At 33.5% G+C, this 21,452-nt stretch overlaps 2 protein-coding genes and 1 long non-coding RNA gene across 3 annotated transcripts; 1 reads left to right on the top strand and 2 right to left on the bottom strand.

Moving 5' to 3' along the window:
* Nucleotides 1–340: 340 nt before the first annotated feature.
* Nucleotides 341–1,538, top strand: LOC130970007 (uncharacterized). Its single transcript, XR_009081982.1, has 3 exons — nt 341–587; nt 1,011–1,154; nt 1,253–1,538. It is a non-coding gene; the product is annotated as an uncharacterized LOC130970007 (long non-coding RNA).
* Nucleotides 1,539–2,999: 1,461 nt separating this feature from the next.
* On the bottom strand, nt 3,000–4,907 carry LOC130933448 (inositol transporter 4-like). The gene is made up of 3 exons (XM_057863068.1): nt 4,368–4,907; nt 3,571–4,284; nt 3,000–3,482 (listed from the first exon to the last, which is right to left on the bottom strand). Exons 1-3 carry the CDS (start codon nt 4,905–4,907, stop codon nt 3,000–3,002), a joined length of 1,737 nt encoding a protein of 578 aa, XP_057719051.1.
* Nucleotides 4,908–19,221: 14,314 nt separating this feature from the next.
* On the bottom strand, nt 19,222–21,153 carry LOC130933440 (inositol transporter 4-like). Its single transcript, XM_057863059.1, has 3 exons — nt 20,614–21,153; nt 19,817–20,530; nt 19,222–19,704 (listed from the first exon to the last, which is right to left on the bottom strand). Exons 1-3 carry the CDS (start codon nt 21,151–21,153, stop codon nt 19,222–19,224), a joined length of 1,737 nt encoding a protein of 578 aa, XP_057719042.1.
* Between the last annotated feature and the right edge of the window lie 299 nt (nt 21,154–21,452).

Below are 21,452 nucleotides of genomic sequence, written 5' to 3'. Positions count from 1 at the left end.
AATGTTCTTTTTTTTTTCCTTCGAAATGGAAATATGAAGCATGACCAATGTTCTAATAGCAGCTATTTTAGACAAGTTTTTCCTTCAGTCTCAACACAATTGACCCTTGCCATAGAATCTTATAAGCAAGTTCAAAGAGCCCAACAAGTAGCTGGATAGAGACGACCCAAAGAAATTTCGTTACATGGAAAGAAAAGCCGCCTAAGCTGAGCCTCTACCAAGCCTTGCACAACACCACACATCCACATTCCACAACACGTGTCGGTGAACCATACATATCTGTATATCTACAATCTTTACACTAAAATGACCCTATGTACATACATTTGCATCGATTTTATGTACTTTAATTGCACTCATCACTTTTCAACAACCAAAGTACAAGTCGTTTACACGCAAGACTCTCTTTTGACGATGCTCACCCGCATATCTCAGATCTCACAGGAAGCTTTGGACCTCTGCTCGTCGGGTTCTCCTTCCAGTTCTTTGCCGGGCCTCCTCTGCTCCGCTGCCCTCACCTCTCTCACTCTCACACCTTCTCTTCTTCTGCCTTTGCTCTTCGTTCTACAGCTTATGTTTATTTCGATGTGAGTTTCTCCATTCTACTTCACTTGGTCTCGGGGTTATTTAAATCGTTATGCCAGCTTGTTTATTCCCTTCTTTCGCAGATGCTCAGTTGCTTCACCTTTTATTTGATCAAGAATCGCATTGATTTTTGTTATGCTTATGCTATTTGTTAATTCTTACTGCCATTACTAGTTAGCTAGGTTGATCAATTATTTCCCCTTCTATTTTCGCACTAAATAGTCACACCAATTTTGCTCTTAGACTTTGATACAGTTAATTTATGAGGTGTTGTTGTGATGTTGCCCATTACTTATAGTTATAATTGGTGGCTGCATAATAATTAAAAGTAATGAAAATTGATATATTTTTGGAAGCCTTTCTATGTGAATTGGAGTGAGTTTGAGTGTTTATTTCACCATATTCGTTGAATTTCCATGTTGTAGTTCAATTTTCTGCATTGGAAGAGGCATTGCTTTTCTACTCAACCTGCACTAGAACTTCCCGCCGGTAAGATCGTGGATGTGCCGTTGGCACAAACTGGTGAAGGTATTGCAGAATGTGAACTTCTCAAATGGCATGTCCAAGAGGTGATTGTATTCCTACATTGCTCTATTTGTCAGCGACTGTTGGTGATTCAGAAACTACAAAGTCACTTGATTCTGATCAAATATTTCAAATAATGCAGAGCTACTAGATTCTGATCTTGAAAAAGGGAAACGTGCTGCAGTGTTATGAACACCTGCTGTAAGGAGTCTTGCAAAGCACCATGGTATAGACATAAATGAAGTATGTGGAACTGGAAAAGATGGAAGGGTATTGAAAGAAGATGTGCTCAATTTTGCTGCTAAGAAGGGAATAATTAGAAATGTATCTGCTGCTTTGCATGCTGATAATGTAGAGAAGCCTCAAGGAGCAGAAGGATAGAGTGTGACACCTGGTATAAATCACATTGAGAGGATAGGATACTTCCCCTAAGGTAAAAGCATCCATATGAATCTGAACCCATTTTCTTCGTGTCTTTCTTACGAGACAATGATACATGTCAACCTGGAAAGAAAACCGTGACGACCTTGAATGTTGCAATAGCTTGGAAGTTATTTATTTTCTTCTCTATTCTCTTTTAGGGGATACCAAAGAGCAATGTAAAATCAATGTCTCTGGCTGCCAAGGTCCCACATTTCCATTATGTAGATGAGATAAACTGCAATGCTCTAGTGGAGCTTAAAACAGCGTTTCAGAGAATCAATCCTTATCCAGATGTCAAGCACACTTTTCTGCCAATATTAGTCAAATCATTGTCAATGACCCTCACCAAGTACCCCTCTTTGAATAGTTGCTTCAAAGAGGATTCAATGGAGGTCATATTCAAAGGTCTGTCTCTTAAACATTACAGGCTGAACTCTCGATATGTCTTGCTAGCCTTCTTTGAAGGTTGAATGTGTTTGAATTTTAGTAGATTCAATGTTTTTCTAGTTATAGTTGGTTCATATGTGGTGTCTGTTAATTCAATAGTTTATTTGAGGCATTAGCCGTCAATTTGGATCTGACAAGATGGGTTTACTTGCTATAGGTTCAGACAACATTGAAGTTGCCATGGCCACTCCAAATGGTCTAGTTGTACCAAACATAAAGAATGTCCAGTCTCTTTCAATCTTGCAGGTTAGTTTTCAATCTTATGATTGCTTTATGCACACATTGTTATTTCCATGAAACTGCATGTCATCAGTTAGAGAGGTCTGGAAGATAAATATGATTCATAATTTGAACTGCTTGAACAACATATATTTTAGTTCTTGACTTACCATTTTTCTCTTTTGCTGGACTGGTGGTATTGGACTCTACTCTGGAATGGAGACTTGCGAGAAAGAAAATAATTTATGAAAAATATTAACCTAATTCTCTAAAATATATTAATTATGTGCTTAATTTGAAACTTTTTATTAAAAATAAATTTTTTGAACTTTCTAATGTATATATGAGAAAATTTTATTTTTTCTAAAAAAATTGTATTCTCTTCTTGTATGATCACTTTTTAATCTAAATAGTAAAAATAAATAGAATAAATAAGAGGTGAAATTCTTTATGTATTCGTAATTTTTGTGTGAAATACAAAAATATTTGACTATTTTAATATTTTGTACTGTTATGGTGGCAGTATAATTCGTCACTGACGTATAAAAAAAAAGTAAATTATGTAAAGGCAATGTTTTGTGATTTTTTTTAATTATGAAAAAGCAGAACATACAATGATGTTAATACACAATTTAGATTATTTTTGGGGAATCCATTCCTAAAAGGAGCTAAAATGTGTAGAGAAAATAAAAAAAAAATTCATACAACGTGCCCCTTCTTATTTAATGTGTTGGATACAAATTGACATACATGGAGAAAGAGAACTAATAGCTTCATGATATCATATCATTTCTTTTTCTTTAATTACTAGTACTTGCTTTTTCTTCGTCTGTCTTTGGATTAGTGCAACCGCAAGGGTTGAAACCTTTCTGAAGCAACTTCTCAACCTCTTCAAACTGAAGCCCTTTGGTCTCTGGTACCAATAGATAGATGGCAACGAGCCCAATTGTGGAAAATCCAGCAAAGAGGAGGAATGTTCCTGCAGCCCCAAGTGCATGGATGAGTGACAAGAATGTCAAACTCACTATGAGATTAGCACACCAATTTGAAACTGCTGCTATGCCTCCACCAATTCCCCTGAATCTCAATGGGTAAATCTCTGAGTTCAAAACCCAAGGCACTGATCCCATTCCAGGAGAGTACGCTAGGATATATAGTCCCAACACTATAACTGCAAGCACTCCAATTTTGCTTGGGCATCCATCAGAAAACCACACGCGCTTTTGCTCACCGCACACTGCTCTAACTTCCTTTGTTTCCGCCAGGCATGCTCCCGGAAGATGCTGCATCATGTTCATTGATTATGTTAGATTAGATTGGACTAATACATAGATATATATAAGTTGAAAGAGATGGAAGTGATGAACTTACATTGCCCCCAGTGCTGGCACAGAAGGCACATTCAGCTTTCAAACATTTCATGCAATTCCATGAAGAGACATTAGGGGCATCAAGATAAGCCTGACATGTAGCGTTAGCACCGAAGCTGAGGGTGTCAACGTTGTCAATTGGAGGAGCGGTGGTAGCTGCCTGATAGAAAACTCCAGTGAGAGTGAGGAGGCAAATGATTATTGCAATAAGGGATAGGAGCATGAGCTTTCTCCTTCCATATTTATCGATGCAAAGCATGCTGAGGATAGATCCAACGGCGTTGAGACCAGATGTGACGAGGGAGAGTGCAAGTGCGGTAGATTTTGATGCAATGCCGGCAAACTGAACAATGGTTGGGCTGTAATACATGACGGTGTTGATGCCAACGAATTGTTGAGCGACTTGAGCAGCCACGCCTGCATACAATCCTCTTCGAACAGCAACGTTGCTGAAAGCAGCCTTCATTTTCTCTCCAAGAGTTTGACCGATCAACCCTTCCTCTTGCTTCTCTTGTTCTACGGCTTCTCTCATTGCTTTTATCTCCCCTTCAATCTCGTCTGCTCTGTAAATCTTTTCCAGGATTTTCCTTGACTCATTTTCTTTCCCCTGGTTGTACAACCACCTCGGTGATTCAGGAAGGGTCAGCATTAAAACGAATTGAACCACCGCCGGAAGTCCGGCCACCCCAAGCATCCAACGCCACGTTCCAGGAGTCTGTATATTATGTTAAATAGTTTAGTCAAATATGTTAAATTATCTAATTTTTTTAGTTATTATCCGAGTAGATATATATATACCTTGGTGAATGCGAGGTTGATAAGGTAGGAGAGGAACTGGTCAAAGGTGATGAGGAGACCATTGATACAAACGAGAGCTCCTCTAATGGCAGCTGGAGAGGCTTCTGAGATATAGAGAGGGGAAGTCATGGAAGCTATGCCAACTCCAAAACCAACCAAAATTCTTCCAACGACGAGGACCCAAGGAGCAGGGGCAATAGCCATGACTATTGCGCCAAGAAAGAAAACAATATCAGCCCCCAAGATAGAGGTCTTACGGCCGAGCATGTCGTTCATCCATCCACCAAGTGCAGCACCAATGATGGCTCCCGCTACAGCCATACTTACAATGACTTCCTGCAACCATAATTTCTTATCAACTTCTACAAAGTCCTCGCGAATGTAAAGCAAGGCTCCTGAGATAACACCGGTATCGTAGCCAAAGAGGAGACCTCCAATTCCGGCCGATAGAGCAAGGCGCATGATGTAAGGCGAACTGGTTGCTCTTTTCCAGAATTCCGTAAACTCTTGCTTACTAGCTGCCTCCGGCCCTCCTTCCATTCTTACTGATCACCTTATTAACTTGATGTCAACCCTATTGATGATTTCTAGCTTACCTCTACCACTTGCACTCCACGCTGAAAATATTATTATTCCATCAATCATTGTTTATTTATGCATGCAATTAATCTCATGCATTTCATAACATCATGCAGACTTTCAATTATAAAATAAAATTTGATCTTAAGGATAATTAATCAATAATATCTATTCTTTTCTATTCCGATCTTAACACCTTATCAGAAAGGTAATTATTATTGTTCCTAATTAACCATGTAGATTTGTGATCAGCAACACCAAAACAATTAGAAATATATCCTATCATATCAATATTATTTATTTATATATAAAGGAAAGTACAATCAAAAAAAGAATTGAGAAAAATTAAAGAGATAAAATATGTTACGTACTTGTACTATAGAAAAAGCTGAGAAAATAAACTTTTATGTGGAAATCACAGCACACTAATGTTAAACTTTTACAAAAAGTTTCTCAGATCAATTGTGTGGTATTATGCTTCCTTTTGTCTCGGAAGTCCAAAGTTATTGTCTTGTATTATTGGTTCAAACTCTATATTTTTTCTCCTTTATATATAAATCTTTCACATTAATGACAGCTAATATATTCATATATTTAACAAACAACAAGACCAAAATTTTCCTTGATTATATTCAATCCTGTCTTAAACCGTATATTAGTTTTCTTAATCCTATCCAATTTTTGTTTTGTTTTGTTTTGTTTTGTTTTTTGTTAAAATTGATCTGTTTTTTCATGTATCTTATCTATTTATAATCTAAGTAAAGCTAAGTTCTCTAACAAAATAATAAAATAAAATAAAAAATAAGAATAAAATAGTTGCTTTTTTTTATTTTTTTTATTTTTACCAATATATAAAAGTCAAACCCTTCAAGTTATGTAATTTTATTATTAATGATATATAGGATATATTTTTAAGTATTTCTGAGTATGTGATCGCAACTTTACATGGTTAATTAGGAACAATAATAATTACCTTTCTGGTAAGGTATTAAGATCTGAATAAGAAAGAGTAGATATTATTGATTTAATTATCGTTGAGATCAAATTTCACTTTATAATTGGAAGTTTCATGATGTTATGAAATGCATGAGATTAATTGCATGCATAAATAAACAATAACAATTGATTTATGATTGATGGAACAATAATATTTTTAGCTTGGAGTGCAAGTGATATAGGTAAGCTAGAAATCATCAATAGAGTTGACATTAAATTAAGGTGATCAATAAGAATGTGTTAATTATTTACTTTTGGACTGCATTAAGTTTTTTTTTATTATTGTTTCAGTTTGTTGTTTTAGTCAATTAGTGGTTCCTGCACTTTAGGAGAAAAGTAGTTTTTGTTATTCCACTTCTTATCTAGCGGGTATGTGGCAGTTTCTGTTCATCCCACTTCCTAGTTTAGTGGTGATGTGGTAGTGTCATGGATTAAAATCCTATAAATGTACTGCTTCAGTAAAGTAAAAATTAGTGATTCCCATTCCTTTCACCTACGTATTTTTCTTATATCTCTGTCCTAAATATTTTTGTTTATACCATAAACCAACAAACTGGTATCACAACATTCTTCTTACGGGGCCTGTGAAAATGGAAGGTGAAGCAAGTCTCTCACAAATTGCTCCGCCCACCTTTGATGGAGAAAACTATGGCCTTTGGGCAGTTAAAATGGAGTCTTATTTGGAGGCATTGGACCTTTGGAAAGCCGTGGAAGAGGATTACGAAATTCCTCCGCTGCCAAACAATCCTACCATGGCTCAAATAAAATTGCACAAGGAGAAAAAAACAAGGAAGGCAAAGGCAAGATCATGTCTCTTTACTGGTGTTTCATCAATAATCTTCACCAGAATCATGACTCTCAAAACACCAAAAGCAATTTGGGACTATTTAAAGGAAGAATACGCAGGGGATGAGAGGATTCGAGGCATGCAAGTGCTCAACTTGATGAGGGAATTCGAGATGCAGAGAATGAAAGATTCTGAGACAATCAAAGAATACTCTGACAGGTTGCTTTCTATTGCAAACAAAGTTAGATTACTCGGCACCGAATTCACTGATTCTAGAATTGTGGAAAAAATTCTAGTTACAGTGCCAGAGAGATATGAAGCATCAATAACTACTTTGGAGAATACGAAGGATCTGTCCAAAATCACCTTAGCAGGAGTGTTACATGCCTTGCAGGCCCAAGAGCAGCGAAGGCTTATGAGACAAGATCACGTGGTTGAAGGTGCTTTACCAGCCAAGCATCATGAAGTTGGAAGTAGTCAAAGCAGCCAAAGCAAAGACAAAGGTAAAAAGAAAAATTACCCACCTTGTGAGCATTGTGGCAAAATGGGTCACCCACCCTTCAGATGTTGGAGAAGACCAGACGCAAAGTGCAACAAGTGCAATAAGCTTGGACATGAAGCTGTAATTTGCAAAGGCAAATTTCAACAACATGAAGCTAATGCCAATGTTGTAGAGCAAAATGAAGAAGATCAAATCTTTGTGGCAACATGCTTCTCAGCAAGGAGTAGTTCTGAATGCTGGCTGATTGATAGTGGTTGTACAAACCACATGACATATGATAAAACTCTTTTCAAGGATTTGAAGCCTGCTAAATTCTCAAAAGTCAGAATTGGGAATGGTGACTATATTTCTGCAAAAGGAAAAGGAACAATTGTAATTTCAACTAGCTCAGGTATGAAAACCATTTCAGATGTTCTGTATGTGCCTGACATTGACCAAAATTTGCTTAGTGTGGGTCAATTGTTAGAAAAGGGATTTAAAGTTTTTTTCGAAAATCTACATTGTCTTATCTTTGACACTACCGGTCGGGAGATTTTAAGGGTTAAAATGAGAGGAAAAAGCTTCTCATTTGATCCAATTGTGGAGGAGCAGACAGCTTACATCACCCAAGTCAGTCCCACTGAACTCTGGCATAAGCGACTTGGTCACTGTCATATTCAAAGGATGCTGAACATGAAGAGGAAAGATATGATTGAAGGTCTACCAATACTCTCTGATCATTTGCCAAATTATAATGCCTGTCAATTTGGTAAACAAAACAGAGTGTCATTTCCCAAAACAGTTTGGAGAGCCTCTCAAAAGCTGCAACTCATCCACATTGATGTGGCAGGACCTCAAAGAACTCCATCGTTACAAGGTAGTCTATACTTTATTCTTTTCATAGATGATTTTACAAGAATGTGCTGGATTTTTTTCTTGAAATTCAAGCATGAAGTGGCTGGAGTCTTTGTAAAGTTCAAGAATATGGTGGAAACTCAAAGTGGGTGCAAGATACAATTTCTAAGATCAGATAATGGGAAGGAGTACACCTCAACACAATTTGATCAATTTTGTGAAGAAGCTGGTATTGTACATCAACTCACAACCCCATACACTCCAGAGCAAAATGGAGTTAGTGAAAGGAGAAATAGATCAGTAATGGAGATGGCCAGATGCATGCTGCATGAGAAGGAACTGCCTAAAGAATTTTGGGCTGAAGCGGCCAACACAGCCGTTTTTCTTCAAAATCGACTTCCATCCAAGGCTTTGAAAGACAAAACTCCTTTTGAGGCTTGGTATGGATATAAGCCTTCACTAACCTTTCTTAAAGTGTTTGGTTGTGTTTGTTTTGCACATGTTCCACAGGTTAAGCGCGACAAGCTTGACAAGAAAGCAATTCCGGGTATTTTTGTGGGTTATAGTTCTGTTTCAAAAGCCTACAAAGTGTATCATCCTCAATCTGGAAAGTTGACTGTGTCTAGGGATGTGCATTTCAATGAAGATCAACAATGGGATTGGAAGAACCCACGAAAAACAATTGGACCTTGTAACAATATTGAAGATGATTATGGCGGAAACCAAACAACAGAGTTGTGTCAAAATGAATTAGAAGATGATCATCCCATCAGAGGCACAAGACTGCTGTCAGACATTTATCAAAGATGCAATGTAGCAGTATGCGAACCTAGTTGCTGTGAAGAAGCACTCAAGGATCCAAAATGGAAAAAGGCAATGGAGGATGAGATTTCAATGATTCAAAAAAACAACACATGGGAAAAGGTTGACAAGCCTCAAGACAGAAAAGTTATTGGAGTTAAATGGGTGTTCAGAACAAAGCTTAATGCGGATTGCTCTATCAATAAATACAAGGCCAGACTTGTAGTAAAAGGGTATGCACAAATTTTTGGTGTTGATTATTCTGACACGTTTGCACCAGTGTCCAGATTAGATACAATTAGATTGGTGTTAGCAGTTGCTGCTCAACAAGGCTGGAAAGTATTCCATTTAGATGTCAAATCAGCTTTTTTAAATGGAGTTTTACAAGAAGAGATATATGTGGAGCAGCCAGAGGGATTTGTTATGCATGGAGAAGAAGATAAAGTCTATCTACTAAAAAAAGCCCTTTATGGATTAAAACAAGCACCAAGAGCTTGGTACAGTAGGATAAATGAACACCTATTGAGCATAGGCTTTGTAAAAAGCTTGTCTGAGGCCACTCTTTATGTAAAACATAAGGGAAAAAATTTTCTCATAGTTTCCCTCTATGTTGATGATCTTTTAGTAACTGGAGATGATACAAGTTTGGTTGAAGAATTCAAGCAAGAAATGATGCAAGTTTTTGAAATGACTGATCTTGGTCTTATGTCTTATTTTCTTGGAATTGAGATCAAACAAAATGAGGATGATGTGTTCATATGTCAAAAAAAATATGCTAAGGAAATCTTAAAAAAATTCCAGATGGAGGAGTGCAAAGCGGTTAGCACACCAATGAACCAAAAGGAGAAGCTGAGCAAAGAAGATGGTGCTGATAAAGTTGATGAAGGCTATTACAGGAGCTTGATTGGATGTTTAATGTATCTCACTGCAACAAGGCCGGACATTTTGTTTGCTGTAAGTCTTCTCTCTCGATTTATGCATTGTGCTAGTGAAATGCATTTAAAGGCAGCAAGAAGGGTATTGAGATATATTAAAGGTACTGTTGATTATGGTGTGAAGTTTGAGAGCTGTCAAAATTTCAAGTTGTGTGGATTCTCTGATAGTGACTGGGCTGGATCCATTGATGACATGAAGAGCACTTCCGGATATTGTTTCAGTTTAGGCTCAGGAGTTTTTTCATGGTGCACAAAGAAGCAGGAGACAGTAGCACAATCCACTGCAGAATCTGAATTCATAGCAGCAACAGCAGCTGTAAATCAAGTTTTGTGGCTGAAAAAGATCTTATGTGATTTACATCTCCAACAGAATCACAAGACAGAAGTGTTTATCGACAACCAGGCAGCAATTGCGATTTCAAAGGATCCAGTGTGTCATGGCAAGACTAAACATTTTAACATCAAGCTCTACTTCTTAAGAGAGATGCAGCAAAATGGAGAAATAACTTTGGTTTATTGCAGGTCAGAAGATCAATTGGCAGATTTGTTTACAAAGCCACTTCCTGTCAGCAAGTTTGAGCTATTGAGGCAGAAAATTGGAGTTTGCAGATCCTAAAGCAAGGAGGAGTGTTAATTATTTGCTTTTGGACTGCATTAAGTTTTTTTTATTATTGTTTCAGTTTGTTGTTTTAGTCAATTAGTGGTTCCTGCACTTTAGGAGAAAAGTAGTTTTTGTTATTCCACTTCTTATCTAGTGGGTATGTGGCAGTTTCTGTTCATCCCACTTCCTAGTTTAGTGGTGATGTGGTAGTGTCATGGATTAAAATCCTATAAATGTACTGCTTCAGTAAAGTAAAAATTAGTGATTCCCATTCCTTTCACCTACGTATTTTTCTTATATCTCTGTCCTAAATATTTTTGTTTATACCATAAACCAACAGAATGGAAGGAGGGTCGGAGGCAGCAAGTAAGTAAGAGTTCACAGAATTCTGGAAAAGAGAAACCATTTCGCCCTACATTATGCGCCTTACTCTATCTGTCGAAATTGGAGGTCTCCTCTTCGGCTATGACACCAGTGTTATCTCAAGAGCCTTGCTTTATATTCGTGAGAATTTTGTAGAAGTTGATAAGAAATTATGGTTACAGAAAGTCATTGTAAGTATGGCTGTAACGGGAGCCATCATTAGTGGTGCAGTTGGTGAATGGATGAATGACAGGCTTGGCCGTAAGGCCGCTATCTTGGGGGCTGATATTGTTTTCTTTCTTGGCACAATAATCATGGCTATTGCCCAAGTTCCTTGAGTCCTCATTGTTGGAAGAATTTTGATTGGTTTTGGAGTTGGCATAGCTTCCATAACTTTCCCTCTCTACATCTCCGAAGCCTTTCCAACTGCCGTTAGAAGAGCTCTCGTTTGTATTAATGATCTCCTAATCACCTTCGGCCAATTCCTTTCCTACCTTATTAACCTCGCATTCACCAAGGTATATCTGCTTAGATAATAACTAATAAGAACTGTTAGATAATTTAATGTATTTGACTAAACTATTTGAAGATGCTTGGGGTGGCTGGACTTCTGGCAGTGGTTCAGTTCGTTTTAATGTTGACCTTACATGAGTCACCGAGGTGATTGTACAACTAGGAGAATGAAAAGGAGTCGAGAAAAATTTTGGAAAAGATTTACAATGCGGACAAGATTGAAGGGGAGATTATTCAAAATTATATGTATACCAAAAGTTTATTTCAGAATCATTATGACAAAAAAAAATTCACATTTATTATAATAACAAGGCGCAAGAATAATTTAATTTGTTGCTAGATATTTATTTCAATTGAATAATTGCTGAATTCAAATCTTTTTTAAAATATGAGGTGGTAATAACTAATAAGTTGTAAATCAAGACTTATAAACTATACGTGTATATTGGGATAGGAAACATAGAACGCCCTTAATCATTGCTAGTTCTAATATGAATTGAGACTAAAATCAAAGACATTTTTCTATATAAGTGATTTTATTAGTAAGATGATCGATGTTATATTTATTTTAATTTTTTTTCTCATAAAAAGAGAAAAGGGGTCAAGATACTTCTTGATAAATAATTGTACTTTTTATTTTTAATACTAGAGAAGAATGTATATTTTATTGAATCATGGAAATGAGTCGTGTATCACAAACTTGTGGAAGAGAAGAAGAAAAAATCTGAGGGTCAGATTTGAAAATATGAGGATCAGGTTTGTGTTGATGGTTTCTTATTTTTTTAAACTCAAATCCTTTAAATTTGTGTTTATAATTTTTTTATTTTAAAATTACAAATTTTGGGTCATATTTGTGTACTGATCAAATTTTATTATGAAATCCGACTCAAATTTTTTATCTCCATATTAAAAAAAACACTCAATCTATCCATGCCAACGAATAGCACATTCTCTTTCTCCATTTCAAAAAAGAAATTAGTCGAATAATTAAGGTAGTCCAGAGTGTGATATGGGGGATATTAGTACTGTAATAATAATAAGCACAAAGACTTTGTTTAAAGCGTGTGAGATATATACACACATTGATCAAAATAATGGCCCACACCTCACTTCTTTTGGATCTGACTTCGTTATTTTTCCAAATATGTAGAAGCATATAGGCACTATCTCTACCCAATTGATAAAAATAAGAAAGATGCATATATGCTGCATTATACCAGAAATTTGGTTTTATCATCAAAGGGATGGAAAACTACTAGCTCTATACAGAGATGGAAAGCTACTAGCTCTATACTTAGTGAGCATGTGTGTGAAATGAGACTTTTGCTATTGTACAGCGTTAGCCAAATCATATTTGGTGTATTTTGGGTTCTCATGCATTGCAATCACAAATAACAACACGTATTCTCGCTACTTTACCTAAATGCTTCTACTTAAGCAACATACATATGTTTCTAGCTAAGGTGGTTTACATAAAAAGCTAGTGAAGCCACTCCTTATTATTATTATCATTATAGTGAGAACTTTGTGGTGGGTGGTGAGGTAGAGATATAATTCACAAATAACAAAATTAAAGCATGCATGCCAATGAATGGCTACCCACCAATCTATGCATCTTTTGAATTTGTTGACCATGTTTATCATCATTTAACTTGCTTCAAATTAGGCTTGCATGCATATGTATTTTCAATTTCATAATAACCACAGAAAATCTATATAGTATTAATTAGTGATTCCTTTATGTTAATTAACACTTCGTTAGTAATTGATTCAAAATGTAGCACCTTGAATCACTGTTGAAACGTTTTTAGTACAATAATCTTTGCTAGGTAATCAACCGGAATCTACTCAAAATTAGCTGGTTAGGAGTTGTTTACTTATACTTTTTTCTTAATAAAAATGTTATTTAGTTGTAAAAATTTGTGGGTGCTTGTCCATTGATACTAATAGTTATTATTTTTAATTTGAAAAAGTCCTCGTATATAAAAACTCATTGTAAGATTAGAGTTAGAATATTCTCAATTTGAGAATAAAGTTAGGATTAGCTCTAAATCATATTCTACCCTACTCATTATCATCCCTATCCCATGTATCTAATGCTTAAATAACAATTAACAATTGGACTAAATATTTTGCGGTTCGATAAAGAAACCAAGAAAGTCTAAAATAGTGTCAATGTGTCTAAGAAAATGGAATGGCGTGTGGAAGGAATGTGGATGGCATGTGGGAGTGGAACCCTCACTCATTCAACGCACTTGATATTTTGTTTCTTTATAGGACCCACCGTGCCACTTGTTCGCGCTGCTGTGCTGTTTGTCCTGTTCTCTCTTAGCTGCTTCTACATCAAAAACCAAATGAAAAATCCATAAGCAACAATATATCACGTTATTTTTGGAATTGTGATTTGTGAACAAGTCACTCATGCTACAAATTAAATCGAGCAATAAAGTTATAAATTTCAAAATCTGCACAACAAACCATGTCATCAAACGACATAGGTCTCCTCTATATATATTATATAATATATACTACGGAATTCTAGTTATCCAAGTATCATTCCAAATAACCAAAAGAGTAGAATGAGAATTAAGCATAAAGATTTTGACATCAGATTAATTAGTCTCTGAAAAAAAAAAGTATTAATTTAGTCTTCTATGATAGAAAATAGTGGATAAATTTTGTTTTTCTATCAATTCATTACATAAAACTTAATAATTATACTTATATATATTATTAACTAATATGACGTATCTATTTATAAAAGATTATTACGTAGATAATAACTTTTCGAATAAAACTTCATCTATTTTTATAAGAATTATGATAAATAAAGAGCAGTTGTTAAAGGCTATAGACAAACTCAAAAGGTAATGAATCCTTTCCTGTCTAAAACTATATTTTTTTCATGTTCATGTGGCAACAACAAAATACACACCAGTGTAGATAACAAAATACATGAGCAACTTCTTTCGATTCGTATTATTTACTGACAGAAGGATATGCATGTCTATCATTTACTATCATGAATGATTTAGTTAATTTGTAATTTTTTTTCTTCACAGATTAATTAATCCAAAATCAAAATCATGAAAAACCTAATTGCCACTTTACTCTAAGTAAAATGATTCGATACTGTTGATTTTCCAATCTAGGGGCAAAAATTAGTACAACTTCCAAGCGTAATATAAGTTTAGATGAAATCTTTTTTCCTTGTTTAGAACCCAAAAGAATAATGGCCTAGGCTTTTATTTATTTATAGTGGCTGCAAATAATGATGTTTAGTTTAATATAATGTTAAGTTAATATGAGTTAATTAAACTGATGAACAATATAGTGAGGTGTTAAATTTTTTGAGAGAGAAAAAAAATTTAGGTGACTAACATACACTTTTTGTGTTTCCTTTAAGTGTTTTCACTTAGTACCACAAATTTACTAAATAATGTATATATTACTTAAAAATTCAATCATTTACTTTTTACACCTAAGTTACTGTTTGATTTCTTAATCCCTGAATTATTATTTAATACTTTTGAACTCAAAACACCTATTTTACTTGTCTGACTAAGTGAATCACTCAATTATTATCGTTTGGTCCATCAATTCTCATAGGATCGTTCTTCGCTCACCTGAGATATTACTTGGTACGACCCGATACACTTGTTGATTAGTTTGTAGTTTTAAAAATTCGCACCAGTCGTCACCATTCTCTAGTGCCTGTTGTATATATAGTTCCCTTGTGCTTTTGTAGTCACTGGTGAGTTTAATTTCTTTTCTCTTTACTTAATTTAGGTAATAGTTGATTTAGGAATTTAGGTGATTCAAAACTAGATTTAAATTCTGAGGTGTGATCAGATTGCTTTTTAAAAAAGAATGGATATGATATGATTTTAGTATTTTGGCATTTTAACTATTTAAGCAAAGTGTGGTGGCATCTCTATCAGAAGGACACCTGATGCGGAATTTTCATTCTTAATTGCATATCCAATCGATTGATATTCACAAAAATTGATTTATTTATCTATTAAATCAATTAATATAAATTTTCAATTAAGTTATTTGATATTAATTGTTACCTAATAATTGATTGGTGTCAAAGGAAATTGATTGAATTAACAGCAAATATGATTTATTTTATCGCATCTAACGGATCAAAATAATAAATCACATAAAACCTCGTTGATTCATACTATCAAAAAATTATTTATGGAGGTTACCATTAATAAAAAATTTATTTTATTGTTATTTTTAATTGGTAATGATACAATTATAAAAACAAAAATAATAAATATTAAAAATAATGATTTATAAAATAAAAAATAAATTTTAAATTAAATAATATATAAAAAATTTATTAATAAATAAAATTAAATAAGAATGATTTAATAATTATTAAATTTTTTTTTTAAAATAAATTTTGTTATGAAAATCATTTAATAGTTCAAAGTTCAAACGTTATTAGACCATCTAATTTTTTCCCCAACTAAAAGTTTTTATTTTTCAGGAACCCAAAATTTAATTTAACGTAGAGTGTATATATCATTCTTCGTTTCATTAACAAATAAATATTTGTATTGATACTTACCGGCTATCAGGACGTTTGGCAAGTTAAGCCGTGGCCTAATTCATTTGGTGTTATGGTTTAGTTTTAACTTTTAAAATTTATATAGCTGGCTAAGTGACGTGCCTGTCTAGGTTCTCATTTTGGATTTTTTGTGCATATAATTAGGGACGGATTCAAAAATTTTAATATGAAGAGGCTGAATTTTAGATAAATTTTTTTATAAAGATAATTAATATATAATTATTAAAATTAATTTTTTAAAAAATTTATCAAAAAATATATATATATATAATTATAATTTTTTTTACAATTTTTTAATATGATAATTACATAAAAGAAATATAACAATATCAATAATACATTATAAAATTATAAAATACTAATAATTTATAGCGTATTTAGTTAAAATTATCACATATCTTATTAATTAAAATTAATTTTTTAAAAAATTTTAAAAAACTTGAAAATAAATTATTAATTATTAATTATTTAAAAGATACAGTACTCTTATAGAATACAAGATATAAGATATTTTTATAAAAAATTTTCTTTTAACAACTTAAATTTAGAAGAAAAATGAGTATTTTTTATAAGAAAATAATATCTAAAGTACATAATGTGATTACCAAAATATAACTACGCAAGTCATTATTAATATAATAATATAAATGTTAAATATATTAATATAAAAAAAATAAATGATTTTTTTAAAATATAGAGATTACTATATAAAAACTAATTTGAAAGGTACAAAGACTTGAGCGTATGATATTCAATTAGTTAAGTAAAAAATATTAGTGAAATAAACAATTAAGACATAAATTTATCACATAGTGAAAAATAATACATATAAAATTATTAACTTACATAATATTTTTTTATTTTTTAAACACATATCTCATATATAAATATAATTTCTTAAAATTTGGGGGGAGGAGGGTAAGGACGGATCTAGAAATATTATCATGGGGGCCAATAACGTATATAATATTAAAAAATTATACAAAAAATTATATAATATAAAATGTATTACAAAAATATACTGATAGAGAATATATTTTAAAATACAAAAAATATGTATGTATTTTTTATTAACGAAGAGGTCGATTTTTCGTACCATAAGATTTATGATAATAGAATTCTGTGTCAAATTTTTTAACAATTTTCTTTTTAATATAATTAAAAGACAATTAACAAGAAATTCATCTTCCATTTTGTTTCTGAGTTATTCTTCACAACATTCATAACTGAAAAAGATCTATCAGTTGTAGTAGTTAAAACATAAAAAATTAATACCAAATGAATCAAGAAGGATGCTCACAAGAAAAAAAATCCACTTTATAAGATTTAAAAAATTTTATTTAATTTAAAAATATTAGTAATAATATATTTTCAGATTTTTTTAATGTTGTTACTTACTTTTTAGATATTAAAAATCATTAATATTTAAGTTAGATTAGACTTTTATTTATATTAAATTAAATAGTAAATAATTTTTTTAAAAAATTAAATCATACTTAATAACTTATTATTATTAATCTTTTTTTAGAAAAGCTAGGAACCGAGACCTCCACTCTCCCCCTGTATGTCCATCCCTGGAGAAGAATGGGGACGGAACCACTACTCATCCCCTCTAAATTTGTCCTTACATCTAATTGCAATGCCTTGATTCGCACTCCCTATGTCTAATGCATAAATAACAAATTAACAATTGGACTAAAAATTTTGCAGTTCAATAAAGAAATCGAGAAGTCTATAATAGTCAATATGGCATGTGGAAGTGGAATCCACACTCATTGAATGCACTTGATATTTTGTTTCTTTACAGGACCTACTATGCCCTTTGTTGGCGCTGGTGTGCTGTTTGCCCTGTTCTCTCTTAACTTTTTCAACATCAAAAACCAAATGAAAATCTATAAGCAACGATCTTGACATCACATTAATGTCTCTAAAAAAATATTAATTTATTTTTTTATAATAAAATATAATAGACAAATTTTATTTTTCTATAAATTCATTACATAAAACTTAATAATTGTACTTATATATATTATTAACTATTATAACGTATTTATTTATAAAAGATTATTACATAAATAACAACTTTTTAAATGAAACTTTATCTATTTTTATAAAATTTATGGTAAAAAAAAGAGCAGTTATTGAAAACTATAAACAAAATTAAAAGATAACGAATCCTTTCTTATCTAAAATTACATTCTTTACATGCTCATGTAGCAACAACGAAATACACACTATTCTAAATAATAAAATATATGAGCAACTTGTTTCGTTTCACACTATTTACTGATATAGAATGATATATATATCTATTATTTATTATCACGTAGAATCTAGCTAATTGATATTTTTTTTTTCAAAAATTAATTAGTACCACAAATTTACTAAATAACGTATATATTGCTTACAAATTTAATAATTTATTGAGTTTGTGTAAAATTACAGCCTAAAGGTCATGCAAGCATGTACTGAAATAACAACTTAGTTTATGTTTGTTTAAGTGAGTTCTTGTTGAAGTTGTAAATCGCAATGTGGTATTGGATTTGCTTTGGAATGAAGACTTGGGAGAAAGAAAATAATTTATGAAAATTTTAACTTAAATCTCTAAAATATATTAATTATGTGCTTAATTTGAAACTTTTTATTAAAAATAAATTATTTGAACTTTCTAATGTATATATTGAGAACTTTTTTTTAAAAGAAATTATATTCTCTTCTTATATGATCACGTTTTAATCTAATAGTAAAAATAAATAGAATAAAATTTAAGAGATTAATTGTTTATATATTTTTGTGTGAAATACAAAAATATTTGACAATTTTAATATTTTATATTGTTATGGTGGCAGTATGATTCCTTAGTGACCTATTGTAAAAAAATTTAATTATATAAAGATGATGTTTTGTGATTTTTTTGTAATTATGAAAAAGCCAAATGTGTAAAGAAAAAAAAAAAAAAATAGAGGAGTGTTAGGGGATCAACAAGTTTTGTGATTTGTAGTAATTAATTAGCTATTATTAATCGTTTTTAATGGTGTAAAATTACATCTAATAGTATAAAATTACTCACTTTTTTGTTGTTGGTCAGATTTTAATAAAATTGCTGTCTCCTTCGACTTTTTCATAAAAGTATTCATACAACATGCCTCTTTTCTATTTTAATGTGTTGGATACAAATCTGACATACATAGAGAAATTCTCTATCATTCTGTTAGCATGGATTTTGAAAAAGAGAATGCATGCACTGAAACAACAATAATATTTATCTCCTCCTTTAATTTCTATTCCTCGAAGAGAGAATCATCCAATTCTTGATCTATATAAAAAGATAACTAACTGCAGCTTTATCATATCATATTATTTATTTACTAGTACTTGCTTTCTCTTCGTCTATCTTTGGATTGGTGCAATCGCAAGGATTGAAACCTTTTTGAAGCAACTTCTCAACCTCTTCAAACTGAAGCCCTTTGGTCTCTGGCACCAATAGATAGATGGCAATGAGCCCAATTGTGGAAAATCCAGCAAAGAGGAGGAATGTTCCTGCAGCCCCAAGTGCATGAATGAGTGACAAGAATGTCAAACTCACTATGAGATTAGCACACCAGTTTGAAACTGCTGCTATGCCTCCACAAATTCCCCTGAATCTCAATGGGTAAATCTCTGAGTTCAAAACCCAAGGCACTGATCCCATTCCAGGAGAGTAGGCTAGGATATATAGTCCCAACACTATAACTGCAAGCACTCCAATTTTGCTTGGGCATCCATCAGAAAACCACACGCGCTTTTGCTCACCGCACACCGCTCTGACTTCCTTTGTTTCCGCCAGGCATGCTCCCGAAAGATGCTGCATCATGTTCATTGATTATGTTAGATTAGATTAGACTAATACATATATATATATATATATATATATATATATATATATAAGTTGAAAGAGATGGAAGTGATGAACTTACATTGCCCCCGGTGCTGGCACAGAAGGCACATTCAGCTTTCAAACATTTCATGCAATTCCATGAAGAGACATTAGGGGCATCAAGATAAGCCTGGCATGTAGCGTTTGCACCGAAGCTGAGAGTGTCAACGTTGTCAATTGGAGGAGCGGTGGTAGCTGCCTGATAGAAAACTCCGGTGAGAGTGAGGAGGCAAATGATTATTGCAATAAGGGATAGGAGCATGAGCTTTCTCCTTCCATATTTATCGATGCAAAGCATGCTGAGGATAGATCCAACGGCGTTGAGACCAGATGTGACAAGGGAGAGTGCAAGTGCGGTAGATTTTGATGCAATGCCGGCAAACTGAACAATGGTTGGGCTGTAATACATGACGGTGTTGATGCCAACGAATTGTTGAGCGACTTGAGCAGTCACGCCTGCATACAATCCTCTTCGAACAGCAACGTTGCTGAAAGCAGCCTTCATTTTCTCTCCAAGAGTTTGACCGATTAACCCTTCCTCTTGCTTCTCTTGTTCTACGGCTTCTCTCATTGCTTTTATCTCCCCTTCAATCTCGTCTGCTCTGTAAATCTTTTCCAGGATTTTCCTTGACTCATTTTCTTTCCCCTGGTTGTACAACCACCTCGGTGATTCAGGAAGGGTCAGCATTAAAACGAATTGAACCACCGCCGGAAGTCCGGCCACCCCAAGCATCCAACGCCACGTTCCAGGAGTCTGTATATTATGTTAAATAGTTTAGTCAAATATGTTAAATTATCTAATTTTTTTAGTTATTATCCGAGTAGATATATATATACCTTGGTGAATGCGAGGTTGATAAGGTAGGAGAGAAACTGGCCAAAGGTGATGAGGAGACCATTGATACAAACGAGAGCTCCTCTAATGGCAGCTGGAGAGGCTTCTGAGATATAGAGAGGGGAAGTCATGGAAGCTATGCCAACTCCAAAACCAACCAAAATTCTTCCAACGACGAGGACCCAAGGAGCAGGGGCAATAGCCATGACTATTGCGCCAAGAAAGAAAACAATATCAGCCCCCAAGATAGAGGTCTTACGGCCGAGCATGTCGTTCATCCATCCACCAAGTGCAGCACCAATGATGGCTCCCGCTACAGCCATACTTACAATGACTTCCTGCAACCATAATTTCTTATCAACTTCTACAAAGTCCTCGCGAATGTAAAGCAAGGCTCCTGAGATAACACCGGTATCGTAGCCGAAGAGGAGACCTCCAATTCCGGCCGATAGAGCAAGGCGCATGATGTAAGGCGAACTGGTTGCTCTTTTCCAGAATTCCGTAAACTCTTGCTTACTAGCTGCCTCCGGCCCTCCTTCCATTCTTACTGATCACCTTATTAACTTAATGTCAACCCTATTGATGATTTCTAGCTTACCTCTACCACTTGCACTCCACGCTGAAAATATTATTATTCCATCTATCATTGTTTATTTATGCATGCAATTAATCTCATGCATTTCATAACATCATGCAGACTTTCAATTATAAAATAAAATTTGATCTTAAGGATAATTAATCAATAATATCTATTCTTTTCTATTCCGATCTTAACACCTTATCAGAAAGGTAATTATTATTGTTCCTAATTAACCATGTAGATTTGTGATCAGCAACACCA

The sequence above is a fragment of the Arachis stenosperma genome, chromosome 1, assembly GCF_014773155.1.
Source record: "Arachis stenosperma cultivar V10309 chromosome 1, arast.V10309.gnm1.PFL2, whole genome shotgun sequence".
NCBI classification, from domain to species: domain Eukaryota; kingdom Viridiplantae; phylum Streptophyta; class Magnoliopsida; order Fabales; family Fabaceae; genus Arachis; species Arachis stenosperma.
The sequence above is the reverse complement of the archived record's forward strand: the minus strand, read 5'-3'. Positions and strand labels throughout refer to the sequence as shown.